Raw genomic sequence first — 13,981 nt, 5'->3', positions numbered from 1 at the left:
AAGTCATTGAATATTTTTAAGACAGAGATACTTGATTCCTTTGCTCAATAAGAATCGGGGATAGATTTTTTTAAAAATTATTCACAGGATGTGAGCATCGCTGACAAGGCCAGCATTTATTGCCAACCCCTAGTTGCCCTTGAGAAGGTGGTGGGGAGCTGCCATCTTGAACTGCTGCAGTTCCTGAGGTGTAGGTACACTCACAGTGCTGCGAGGGAGGGAATTCCAGGATTGTGACCCAACATCAGTGAAGGAACTGCAACATATTTCCAAGTCAGGATGGTGAATGATTTGGAGGGAATCCGCCAGGTGATGTTGTTCTCATATATTTGCTGCCCTTGTCCTTCTAGACGGTAATAGATACATAGAAGATAGGAGCAGGAGGAGGCCTTTTGGCCCTTCAGGCCTGCTGCGCTGTTCATCACGATCATGGCTGATCATCCAACTCAATAGCCTAATCCTGCTTTCTTCCCATAGCCTTTGACCCCATTCTCCCCAAGTACTATATCCAGCCACCTCTTGAATATATTCAAAGTTTTAGCATCAACTCCTTCCTGTGGTAATGAATTCCACAGGCTCACCACTCTTTGTGTGAAGAGGTGTCTCCTTATCTCTGTTCGAAATGGTTTACCCTGAATCCTCAGGCTGTGACCCCTGGTTCTGGACACATCTATCATTGGTAACATTTTCCCTGCATCTAGTCCTGTTAGTATTTTATAAGTCTCTTATGAGATCCCCCCTCACTCCTCATTGTTCCAGCGAGAACAATCCCAACCTAATCAATCTCTCCTCACATGACAGTCCCACCATCCCTGGAATCAGTCTGGTAAACCTTTGCTGCACTCCCTTGAGAGCAAGGACATCCTTCCTCAGAGAAGGAGACTAGAACTGCACACAATACTCCAAGTGTGGCCTCACCAAGGCACTGTACAATTGCAGCAACACATCCCTGCTTCTATACTCAAAACCTCTTGCAATGAAGGCCAACATACCATTAGCCTTCTTTACCGCCTGCTGCAACTGCATGCTTACCTTCAGCGAATGGTGCACAAGGACACCCAGGTCCCGCTGCACACTCCCCTCTCCCAATTTACAACCATTCAGGTAGTAATCTGCCTTCCTGTTTTTGCTTCCAAAATGAATAACCTCACACTTATCCAAATTATACTGCATCTGCCATTGGTTTGCCCACTCGCCCAACCTGTCCAGAATCTTGCTGTAGGATCCCTGCATCCTCGTCACAATTCACACTCCCACCTAATTTGGTATCATCTGCAAACTTTGAGATGTTACATTTTGTTCCCTCATCCAAATCATTAATATATATTGTGAATAGCTGGGGTCCCAGCACCGATCCCTGTGGTACCCCACCGGTTACTGCCTGCCAATTTGAAAAGGACCCATTAATCCCTACTCTTTGTTTCCTCTCTGCCAACCAGTTTTCTATCCACCTCAATACATTTCCCCCAACCCCTTGCGCTTTAACTTTGCACAATAATCTCTAATGCGGGACTTTGTCAAACGCCTTCTGAAAGTCCAAATATACCACATCGACTGGCTCCCCCTTGTCGACTGCACTGGTTACCTCTTCAAAGTCAAAGACTTCAAACAGATTTTTCAAGCATGATTTTCCCTTCATAAATCCATGCTGACTCTGACTGATTCTGCAACTGCTTTCTAAATGTTCCGCTATAAAGTCCTTGATAATGGATCCAAGCATTTTCCCCACTACCGATGTTAGGCTTACTGGTCTATAATTCCCTGCTTTCTCTCTACCTCCCTTTTTGAATATCAGAGTGACAGGAGTTACCCTGCAATCTACAGGGACAGTTCCATAGTCTATAGAATCCCGGAAGATGACTACCAATGCATTCACTATTTCCAGATGGTCGTGGGTTCGAAAGATGTTTCCTAAGGAACGTCGGCAATTTCCTGCAGTGCTTCTTGTAGATGGTACACATTGCTGCTACTGATCGTTGGTGGCGGAGGGTTAGAATGTTTGTGAAAGGGGGAGCAATCAAGTGGGCTGCTTTGTCCTGGATGGTATTAAGCATCTTATGTGTTGTTGGAGCTGCACTCATCCAGGCAAGTGGATGTGGAACTATGGACAGGCACTGGGGAATCATGAGGTGAGTTACTCGCTGCAGGATTTCTAGCCTCTGACCTGCTCTTGTAGCCACAGTATTTATATGGCTAGTCCAGTTGAATTTCTGGTCAACAGTAACCCACAGGATGTTGATAGAGGGGGTTTCAGTGATGATAATGCCATTGAATGTCAAGGGGTGATGGTTAGATTTTCTCTTGTTGGAGATGGTCATTGCTTGGCATTTCTGTAGCATGAATGTTATTTGCCACTTTTCAGCCCAAGCCTGAATATTGTCCAGGTCTTTCTGCATTTGGACACGGACTGATTCATTATCCGAGGAGTTGCGAATAGTGCGGAACATTGTGCAGACATCAGTGAACATCTCCACTTCTGACCTTATGATGGAAGGAAAGTCATTAATGAAACAACTGAAGATGGTGGGACCTCGGACCCTGAAGAATTCTGCAGCAACGTCCTGGAGTTGAGATGGCTCACCTCCAACCACCAGAACTATCTTCCTTTGTGCCAGGTATGACTCCAACCATTGGATGGCTTTTCTCCATGATTCCCATTTACTCCAGTTTTGCTAGGGGTCCTTGATGCCATACTTAGTCAAATGCTGCCTTGATGTCAAGGGAAGTCACTCTAACCACATCTCTAGATTTCAGCTCTTTTGTCTATGTTTGAATCAAGGCTGTCATGAGGTCAGGAGCTGAGTGACCCTGGCGGAACCCAAACTGAGCACAAGCATGTTGTTTCTGACCAAGTGTCGCTTGTCAGCACTGTTAATCACCCCTTCCACCACTTTACTGATGATTGATAGTAGAGTGATGGGGTGTGTAGGATCCCACAGAAGAGTCGCAGGAACGCACGGCAGGATAGGAATGAACAAAAGTTTATTACGGTATACACAAAACCACAAAAGCTACAACTCCTCGCCCTGAAGGGCCACCCTCCTAGACCTGCAACTGGTTGGGTTTTATACTGAGAGGTTCCCCCTTGTTAATGGGAAACCCCACCCCCAATTACCGGGGGTGTTCATACCCTGAGGTGAAGGGGGGAATGATATAGAGCATAGTCCTGGGCCCTCAAGGGGGTCGTAACAGGGTGATAATTGGCTGTTGAATTTATCCTATGTACCTTGTACAGGACATACCTACGCAATTTTCCACATTGCCAGGTAGATGCTTGTGTTGTAGCTGTGCTGGAACAGCTTGGCTAGGGGTGCAACGAGTCTTAAGTACTATTGCCAGAATATTGTCAGAGTCCCATAGCCTTTGCAGTATCCAGTGCCTTGAGCTGTTTCTTGATATCACATGGAATGAATCGAATTGGCTGAAGACTGACATTTATGATGCTGGGGATCTCCAGAGGAGGCTAAGTTAGATTGTCCACTCTGCACTTCTGGCTGAAGATTGTGAAAATGCACCTTATCTTTTGCACTGATGAGCTGGGCTCCTCCAACATTGAAGATGGGGATATTTGTGGAGCCCCCTTCTGCAGTGAGTTAATTGTCCACCACCATTCATGACAGGATGTGGCAGGACTGCAGAGCATGGTCTGATCCATTGGTTGTGGAATTGCTTAGCTCTGTCTATTACTTGCTGCCTATGCTGTCTGGCATGCAAGTAGTCCTGTTTCGTCACTTCACCAGGCTGACACCTCATTTTTATGTATGCCTGGTGTTGCTCCTGGCATGCCCTCCTGCAATCCTCACTGAACCATGGCTTACCCCCTGGTTTGGTGGTAATGATAGAGTGGGGGATATGCTGGGCCATGAGGTTAGATTGTGAATGAAGAAAATTCTGCTGCTGCTGACCCACAGCGTCTCATGGATGGCCAGTCTCGAGTTGCTCCACCTTGTATACACAAGGAAACCTTACCCTCACAACTAAAATCTTAAAAAAGATATGGTATCTGCTTATCAACCAACCTCTAAACCATAGGTTCACTCTTTTGCACCTCTTCAGTTGCAACTATGGCTTTTTTTCCCACTTTAATAAAACCCACTAGCTTATCTTCTTTTAACGAGTCTGTCTTCTCCGTACTTTTCTTAAGCTACCAACACTGCTACTTCATGTGTCCAACATTATAACAATGAAAACATTTAAGTTTTCGCATCTCTCTTACACCATCCTAAGTTTCCTTTTCAACCTGAGGCAAACTCTCCTGGGTGGCACGATGACACAGTGGTTAGCACTGCTACATCACAGCACCAGGAACCCGGGTTCAGTTCCAAGCTTGGGTGACTGTCTGTGTGGAATTTGCACTTTTGACCTGTGTCTGCGTGGGTTTCCACCGAGTGCTCCGGTTTGCTCCCAGATTCCAAAGATGTGCAGGTTAGGTGGATAGGCCATGCTAAATTGCCGCTAAGTGTCCAAAGGTTAGGTGTGGTTATGGGGATGGGGCAGAGGATTGGACCTAGGTAGGGTGCTCTTGTGGAGGGCCGGTGCAGATCTGATGGGCAGAATGTCCTCCTTCCACACTGAAGAGATTGCATGGAATATGTCCAACTGGACCTCCTGTGCTTTGACCACCTGTGGATTTCTCATTTTCCATCCTTCACAGATTGAAATTGATGTCAAAAACTAAACCTCAATTTATGAATTAATTCAAAATCATCTGCCATTTCTGCTGCCAGTCTAGTAGTTTTAATTCTTTGTTCTTCCACACGAGTTCTCACTACTGCGAGAAGTGAATCTTTAAATTCATATGTTTGGTCTATTTTTAATGCTCTTACCTACCTATCAAAATTATTTTGTTTGATTCTTTCAAATTTTATATACGTTTGACCTGGTTCTTAGATTTCTAAACTTCTGGCACCAGTTCATATGCACTTAAGATGGCTTTTCTCACCTCATCATAATCTCTAGATACCTCCTCTGACAGTGATGCAAACACTTCACTAGCTCTACCTACCAACTTGGTTTGATCCAACAAAATCCTCATGATCTCTGACCACTTCAATTATTTAGTAACTTTCTTGAATGAGATAAAAAAAGATTTCCACATCTTTCTCATCAAATCTTGGCAGTGCTTGAAAATATTTAAACATAACCCCACTGGACTTTTGATTAGGAGGGGCTACTCTTCCTCCAGGCTTTCCTCAATTTCTGCCTTTAACTCCAACATTTTATATTGATGTTGCTCTCTCTTTCCTTTCCTCTTTCTTCCCTTGTTAATCGTTCCATTTTCACCTCACATTTCGTCATTTCAATTTCCTTCTGAAAGGCCTCTTTTTCCTTTTCTTCCCTGTTTCCTTTGCTTCTGCCATTGCCAATCTCTCTTTATCTTTCGCCACTCCTTTTTTCCCCTTTGCGATTGCTACTACATCCTTTTCTTTTTCGTGCATTTCTAATTGAATTTTAGCTAATTTTAAAGATTCAAGCTGTTTCTCTGGCAAATTTAAATGTTGAGCTATCATTGAATTATCTCACCTTCCTCACCCATTCAGGCAAAGACAACTACAGCCAAATCCCAAAGCTATGATGTAACCATTTAACTTTGTTAAACAACCAGGGACCTCTTCCACACCCAGAAACTTTGTAGCCATGGAAAGAACCATTGTACCAGTCACTCGCTTTTTAAACTGCAACCCTGAAATAAAGCACCAGTTCCTCACATACTCACTGTCTTTAAATGCAATAATAATAAGCCAAACAGGAAATTATACCCTCCACAACCCCCCCCCCCCCCCCCCCCCGAACAACATGGCATTTTGGGGTCAGTGTGCAGTTCAGGGTGGCACGGCGAGGCAAGTGCTACTTCAAGTGGGCAGGGGCCCTCCGGCACCAAGCTCTCCAGAGGACGCCCATCACGGGCATTAAAGGCCACAGGATGCGATAGGCAGCAGGCTACTTCCACCCCTGATGTGGATCTTGGGGAAACACTTGGATACAGAGGTAGAGCTTGGAGGGCTAGGAGGACTGTGGATCACTGAGAGGGCATGGGGGGATGGGGGGTGGTCAGCACCATCGGTACATAGGGACAGTCGGGTCACTATTCTACTTGTAAACCATTAAACAAACATTGCACCCGAGCCATGTGAAACCACTATCACGTTATTCTGCACTGTGGGCCAGTCTGCACCACCCTCCCCCATTTACCTCCTGCCTTGTATGTTGACTGCTGACAGTGCCGACACAAGCGCATCATCCTGGAGTGATGCAACACAGATCCTGGGAGGGTGGAACAGGGCGAAGGGGTGAGGTTGTGAGATGGGTGACTGGATGGGGGAAACTGTCAGGGGGGGGGAAACGGTAGGAGGAAGGGGGAGGAGTATCAGTTTGGGAGGCGAAGGGGGGCACTGGGTGGGGGTGAAGGGGAGAGCAGGAGAGATTACGGATGAAGCCATGTCCTGGGTGAGGATAAGTGCCTCCCGGGTCCTCCGGGCATGTTGGACCGCTGCCTGGTCTCGTGAGGGCGTGGCCACATGTTCCTCCTCCTCCACCTCCAGCACGTTGCACAGCTGCTGTGCCAGGTTGTGAAGGACACAGCAGACCACCACAAAGCAGGTGACCCTCTGTGAGTGTAGTGCAATGAACCACCAGAGCGGCTGAGGCATCAGAACCGCATTTTGAGCAGTCCGATGAACCACTTAATGACAACCTGGGTGGACACATGGGCCTTATTATATCGGGTCTCCGCATGGGTCACTGGCCTCCATATTGGCGTCATCTGCCAGGTCCTACGTGGGAACCGCTTATTCCCCAAGAGCCAACCAGTCACCCTGGAGTGTCCCTCGAAGACGCCGGGGTTCTCTGACTGCCCCATGATGTAGATGTTGTGCACACTCCCTGGGAAGTGTGCACACATGTCCATGATCTTCATGTGGCGGTCGCACACAAGATGGACATTCAGGGAGTGGAACCCCTTCCTATTAATGAATGGCACTCCCGGACCGCCCAGTGCCCGCAAGGCGACTATTAACCCCTGGACCTGGGGCATCCCAGCAATGGTGGAGAATCCTGCTGCTGCCCAGGCATCCTGTTGTGCTTGGTCCATGTCAAAGTTTATATAGTCTGCTGCACGGGCAAACAGGGCATCCGTGACTTGATGGTTGCACTGGTGGGTTGTTGGCTGGGATATGCCGCACAAGTCTCCGCTCAAGCCCTGGAATGATTCTGAGGCATAAATGTTCTGGGCTGCGGTGACATTGACCACCACGGGAGCGGTATCCCCCTGTTCAAAGTGTTACCAAGTCTGCAAGGACATGGCGTAGGTGCCACACCGTCCCCTTGTTGAGGTGGAGCCTTCCGCGGCACATTATGTCCGTCATCTGTTCGAAAGGCCAGAGACGTCTGTACACCTTGGACCATCACCAGCCTCCCTCTCTGGATTCCATCCCAGCCTGATGGGCGGCCGGGTCCTCAGGATCTGGGGGCAGGTCCCTGCACATGGGCTGCTGCCTGTCAAAGCTGCTGCCGCTGCCTACTCTGGCGTCTGGCCGCCTGGCCTGCCACCAGCACCACAATTGCACCTTCCTTGGGGTCCCCAATATCATCCATAATGTGATATCTGTAAGGAATTGGAGAGGGTGAGAGAATGACAATCAGCTTTGGATCGCCCAAGCATCCCCCATCCTCACATCCTCTGCCAACCCTCAGGTGCCAGCCAACTCGCCCTGCACATGCACCCCTGGCCGCAGCAGGGTCCCCATGGCACCGTATCCCAGACTCCGGGCCCTGGACCCGAGGCATCTGCTGACAACGTTACCTGGACAGGCGCTATTTCCCTCCCCGCTCTACACACCCACCCTCTGGTCACGGGGATGTCCCTCGTGCTTTGCCCAGCTCTTGGGTATTAGAATGTTAGCTGCTGCCTCTGTGGCGCTTATGTTTCTGGAGTTCATGCAAAGTTTCCAACCCTCCCAGTCTGATTAGGATGCTAGGCAGCAACAACCGCCTGCGACATGGCAAGTGTATGGCAAGTCTTTAGCCAATTCAATTCACGCATGGGATATCAATAAAAGGCTGAAGGCACTGGATACTCAAAGGTTATGGGCCCTGAAAACATTCCACCAATAGTACTGAAGGCTTATGCCCCAGAACCAGCTGCACCCTTGATCAAGCTGTTCCAGTGCAACACAGACAATTACGACATGGCAATGTGGAAAAAATGGTTAGGTATATCATGTCCACAAAAGGCAGACAAAAGTCTAACAGCCAATTACTGTCCATCAGTTCAGAACATCAAAGTGATGGAAAGTATCATTGACAATGCTATCAAGTGGCAAATACTCAGCAATAAATTGCTCACTGATGATCAGGTTGAGTTCCGCCAGGGCCACTCAGCTCCTGGACTCATTAAAGCCTTAGTCAAAAGGTGTACAAAAATGGGCTGAATTCCAGAGGCGAGTCGAGAGTAACTGCCCTTAACATCAACGCTTCATTTGACCAAGTGTGGCATCAAAGAAACCAGAACAAAACTGGTCATTGGGAATCAGGGGGAAAAAACTCCACTGTTTGGAGTCATACCTATCACAAAGGAAGATTGCACAACGCCTTCCCACCATCAGTCACCTGGGCCTGGGTCCCGCCTCAATCGATGATCTTGAGTGTACTACTGGCAGCAGTCACCATCTCCCCAATAACATTGCTAAGTACAGGTGAGCTGATGACTTTTGGTTGGCAGGCAGCATGCGGAACCTCCGTCTCCAGGGCTCTTGATCCCAGGGAAAGCTTACCAAGGCAGCACGTGGACGGCACCGTGGCACAGTAGTTAGCACTGCTGCCTCACAGCACCAGGGACCCGGGTTCGATTCCAGCCTCAGGTGACTGTGTGGAGTTTGTAAAGTTCTCCCCGTGTTTGTGTGGGTTTCCTCCGGGTGCTCCGGTTTCCTCCCACAGTCCAAGCATGGACTGAAAAAAAGGTTAGGTGGATTGGTCATGCTAAATTGCCCGCAGTGTCCAAAAGGTTAGGTGGGGTTATGGGGATAGGGTGGGGGAGTGCACCTAGGTGGGGTGCTCATTCAGAAGGTTGGTGTAGACCTGATGGGCCGAATGGCCTCCTTCCGTACTGTAGGGAACCTATAAATGCCTGAATGGCACAAGACGTGGCCAACTTCCCAAACAGAGGCGACACTGGGGTCTCACCGATTCTTTAGCTGGTGGCCGTAAGCTCTGTTGCTGGCCAACACCCCGGTCGCCTCCTCAAGATCCCATCCACAGGTTCAAATTACTAAAAAGTCAACTTAGGTCTGTGATTGTGTACAAATAAATCTATTTATTTGTAAATACAGTATCAGGAAACATGTAACAAATAATGACATAATGGGTAGAATCATAAATTCCCGAGTGCAGAAGGAGGCCACTCAGCCCATAGAGTCTGCACCGATCTTCAAAAATACGAAGCCTCCTAGGCCCACTCTGTCGACCTATCCCCGTAATGCCCCCTGGACACTAAGGGACAATTTAGCATGGCCAATCCACCTAACCTGCACATCTTTGGACTGTGGGAGAAAACCCATGCAAACACCGGGAGAATGTGCAAACTTCGCACAGATTTGGACCCCTCCGGAAGGCCGCTGCCTTAGACTCGGCATGTATGCTCAAGCCGTCAGGAGTCGCGTCAATGCCAGATTCATCAGTCGCATTCACAAGACAACCCCGAACGTCACCCAAGCACAACGCAATGCCATCCGCGCTCTCAAGACCAACCACAGCATCGTCATCAAACCAGCAGACAAAGGGCCACTGTCGTACTGAACAGAACGGACTACTGCAAAGAAGTATACCGACAACTGAACAACCAAGAACACTACAGACAGTTACCCGCAGATCCGACCAAGGAACACATCCGCCAACTTAACAGACTGATCAAGACCTTGGATCCAGATCTTCAGAGCACCCTACGTGCTCTCATCCCACGTACTCCCCGCATTGGAGATCTCTACTGCCTCCCAAAAATACATAAGGCCAACACACCAGGCCGCCCTATCGTTTCAGGCAATGGGACCCTGTGTGAGAACCTCTCTGGCTACATCGAGGGCATCTTGAAACCCATCGTACAAGGTACACCCAGCTTCTGTCGCGACACGATGGACTTCCTACAGAAACTCAGCACCCATGGACCAGTTGAACCAGGAACATTCCTCGTCACAATGGACGTCTCGGCACTCTACACCAGCATCCCCCATGACGACGGCATTGCTGCAACAGCCTCAGTACTCAACACCGACAACTGCCAATCTCCAGACGCAATTCTGCAACTCATCCGCTTCATTCTGGATCACAACGTCTTCACCTTCGACAACAAGTTCTTCATTCAGACGCACGGAACGGCCATGGGGACCAAATACGCCAACATCTTCATGCGCAAGTTTGAACAGGACCTACAACCGATGTTATACGCCAGATACATCGATGACATTTTTTTCCTTTGGACCCACGGCGAAGAATCACTGAAACTACTACACAATGACACTAATAAGTTCCATCCAACCATCAGACTCACCATGGACTACTCTCCAAAATCAGTTGCATTCTTGGACACACTCGTCTCCATCAAGGACGGTCACCTCAGCACTTCGCTTTACCGCAAACCCACGGATAACCTCATGATGCTCCACTTCTCCAGCTTCCACCCTAAACACATTAAAGAAGCCATCCCCTATGGACAAGCGCTCCGTATACACAGGATCTGCTCAGACGAGGAGGAGCGTAACAGACATCTACAGACGTTGAAAGATGCCCTCGTATGAACGGGATATGGCACTCGACTCATCGATCGACAGTTCCAACGTGCCACAGCGAAAAACCGGACCGACCTCCTCAGAAGACAAACATGGGACACAACCGACAGAATACCCTTCGTCGTCCAGTACTTCCCCGGAGCGGAGAAACTACGTCATCTTCTTCACAGCCTTCAACACGTCATTGATGACGATGAACATCTTGCCAAGGTCATCCCCACACCCCCACTACTTGCCTTCAAACAACCGCGCAACCTCAAACGAACCATTGTTTGCAGCAAACTACCCAGTCTTCAGAACAGTGACCACGACACCACACAACCCTGTCATGGTAATCTCTGCAAGACGTGCCAGATCATCGACATGGATACCACTATTACACGTGAGAACACCACCCACCAGGTACGCGGTACATACTCGTGCGACTCGGCCAATGTTGTCTACCTCATACGCTGCAGGAAAGGATGTCCCGAAGCGTGGTACATTGGCGAGACCATGCAGACGCTGCGACAACGAATGAACGGACATCGCGCAACAATCACCAGGCAGGAATGTTCCCTTCCAGTCGGGGAACACTTCAGCAGTCAAGGGCATTCAGCCTCTGATCTCCGGGTTAGCGTTCTCCAAGGCGGCCTTCAGGACCCGCGACAACGCAGAATCGCCGAGCAGAAACTTATAGCCAAATTCCGCACACGAGTGCGGCCTCAACCGGGACCTGGGATTCATGTCACATTACATTCATCCCCCACCATCTGGCCTGCGAAATCCTACCAACTGTCCTGGCTTGACACAATTCACACCTCTTTAACCTGGGGTTACCCCATCTCTGGATCTGTAAAGATTTAATCACCTGCTAATGCTCGCATTCCTAGCATTGTTTGGCATCTTTGAATGTCTATATATGTGTTTCTGGAACAGACCTCTTCATTCACCTGAGGAAGGAGCAGCGCTCCGAAAGCTAGTGACATCGAAACAAACCTGTTGGACTTTAACCTGGTGTTGTAAGACTTCGTACTGTGTTCACACAGATAGTCACCCAAGGTCGAACTGAACCAGGGTCCCTGGCCCCGTGAGGCTGTAGTGTTAACCACTGTGCCACCCTGTAGGGTGTCGTGAATGGGTATAGATAAAATAACTTTCCTCATCTGTAATTCCCTTGTGAAACTGGGTATACTGCAAGTGCTCCTAATTACGTTGACAGTGTCACGGTTTACAGTGCAAGATTGAAATAGATATTATGGGCTGGATTCTCCGCAGCCCCGCGCCGAAATCGCATTTGGCACGGGGCAGAGAATCAGCTTTCACGCCGAAATCGGGCCCGGCGCCGGTTTGGCAATTCTCCAGGACCCGAGAATCGGCGTGATGGCGGAGTACTCCGCGCGGCTGGGGGACCATTCCCAGAGGCCCGCTGACGGTGTGGTTCTAACCACCTATTGCCGTTTGGGAACCTCACGTGGCGGCTGTGGACTCCGTCCGCGGCCGCCCTGGTGAGGATGGGGGGGAATCGTGCCGCGGGTGGGGGGGGGTGGGGAAGGGGGGGGCTTATGGGCGGACAGGGCCCTACATTTCGAAGCTGCCTCCGCGGTGCAAGATCGCCATGGCGTTCGGCGGGGCCGCTGGAGGCCACCACCTCCACGGACTCGAAACCGGAAGTGTGGGAGCCCGAATCCGCAGCTAAAGCTGCGTGAATCACTCCAGGTCCCTGCTAGCCCCCTGAAGGTGAGTGAATTAGGTTATTTATGTTTGAGGAAACTCCGGAGTGAACGCCAGCATTTTTACAACGGCATGGGGACATCGTCCCATTTGGGAGAATCCAGCCCTACATGTGTGCAGCTGCTTTTAGCGGTATTTAAACTGTTTTCACATATATTTCAGGGATGGATGTAGGTGTTTTTTGTACACATTCGGACAGTATTGTAAAGAAAATATAAAATTCAATCAACATGTTATTACAACAAATACCTACCTAGATGTGGGCCTCTGAAATTGCCTATTGAATGGTAAATCGCAATTTTGCAGTTGATCCTGCAGATTAGCTTGTGGCTTGCCTGAATATTGCTTTTCAACGGTTGACATTTTAACTTTGTGATAGGGTAGCCAGAATATTCTGCCGGTATTAAATGCCTGCAAACAGAAAATATTGCATATAAATCTCAATTTGTTGAAAAGTAGCCCTTGTCTCTTCATCACGGTCTCAATTAAGACCGTTTTAATCCTTGGTGGAGATATCCCTTTTGGTCCTCTAACTTTCGCACATTTGCTTGTTATTGAATGACATAGGATATACGGCACAGAAACAGGCCATTCGAGAACAGAATACAAGCTGTATCAAAAATATGGGGCAGAATTTCCACCTCATGGAAGATCAAGAAATGATACAAATCTCACCAGAATAGAATTACGGTTATTGCAATCAACATGAGGCCATGGAATTGTACACATGTTGAAAAATTGTATGCAGGTTACATTTAGAAAAACTGGAACAATTAGAGGGAAATGTTGAAGGGGAGGTCAAGATTATTCAGACATTAGGAAAAACTAAAAAATAATTTCAATATTAGGGATGGCAAATAAATGCTGGCCTATCCATGAATTAATGATTTAAAAAACTTAAAAAGTTAAGATCATAAGGGGCTGGTTTAGCACAGTGGTTTAAACAGCTGGCTTGTAATGCAGAACAAGGCCAAATGGGCGGGTTCAATTCCCGTACCGGCCTCCCCGAACAGGCGGCGGAATGTGGCGACTAGGGGCTTTTCACAGTAACTTCATTGATGCCTACTTGTGACAATAAACGATTATTATTAAGAAACAGCAACACAATTTGGCTATAAGATCCATGAGCCTGCTCTTCCATTCAACAAGATCACAGCAGATCTAAATGTGGTTTTAAATCCTCTTTACTGACGGCCCCTCGTACTACCCAGCTTCCTTGATTGTGTCCTCTTACAGCTTTGCCCATATTACATGGGGACACCGCCTTCAAATCAACCATCATGTTTGGATTTGAGATGTTTTACAGCCTTAATTCCTTCTTGCTGTAAACCCTCCCCATTTTTCTGGGATTGCGACTGACAACCAATACATGCTAGCTTGCCTGCACCAGTGGTTGATAACCCAAGACTCCCTTGTAGATCAAAAATCTGTAACTTATCATTGAATACATTCAATGATTCAGCTTCCACTAGTTTCCAGGGAAGAGAATT

The 13,981-nt window shown here is 48.3% G+C and overlaps 1 protein-coding gene across 5 annotated transcripts in view; it reads right to left on the bottom strand.

Moving 5' to 3' along the window:
- ttc29 (tetratricopeptide repeat domain 29) overlaps nt 1–13,981 on the bottom strand; it is an 830,052-nt gene that overhangs the window by 795,516 nt on the left and 20,555 nt on the right. For 4 of the 5 annotated variants that reach the window (XM_072496097.1, XM_072496099.1, XM_072496098.1 and 1 more), the window contains exon 2: nt 12,745–12,902. In XM_072496097.1, the coding sequence (XP_072352198.1) occupies nt 12,745–12,854 (110 nt within the window). In that variant the 5' untranslated portion in view covers nt 12,855–12,902. Of the gene's footprint in view, nt 1–12,744; nt 12,903–13,981 lie in introns of those variants that run through there. The other variant, XM_072496100.1, reaches the window with a different exon arrangement.

The sequence above is a fragment of the Scyliorhinus torazame genome, chromosome 3 (assembly GCF_047496885.1).
Source record: "Scyliorhinus torazame isolate Kashiwa2021f chromosome 3, sScyTor2.1, whole genome shotgun sequence".
Classification (NCBI taxonomy): Eukaryota; Metazoa; Chordata; class Chondrichthyes; order Carcharhiniformes; family Scyliorhinidae; genus Scyliorhinus; species Scyliorhinus torazame.
Note: the sequence above shows the minus strand (reverse complement) of the source record. Positions and strands in the feature narration are given on the sequence as shown.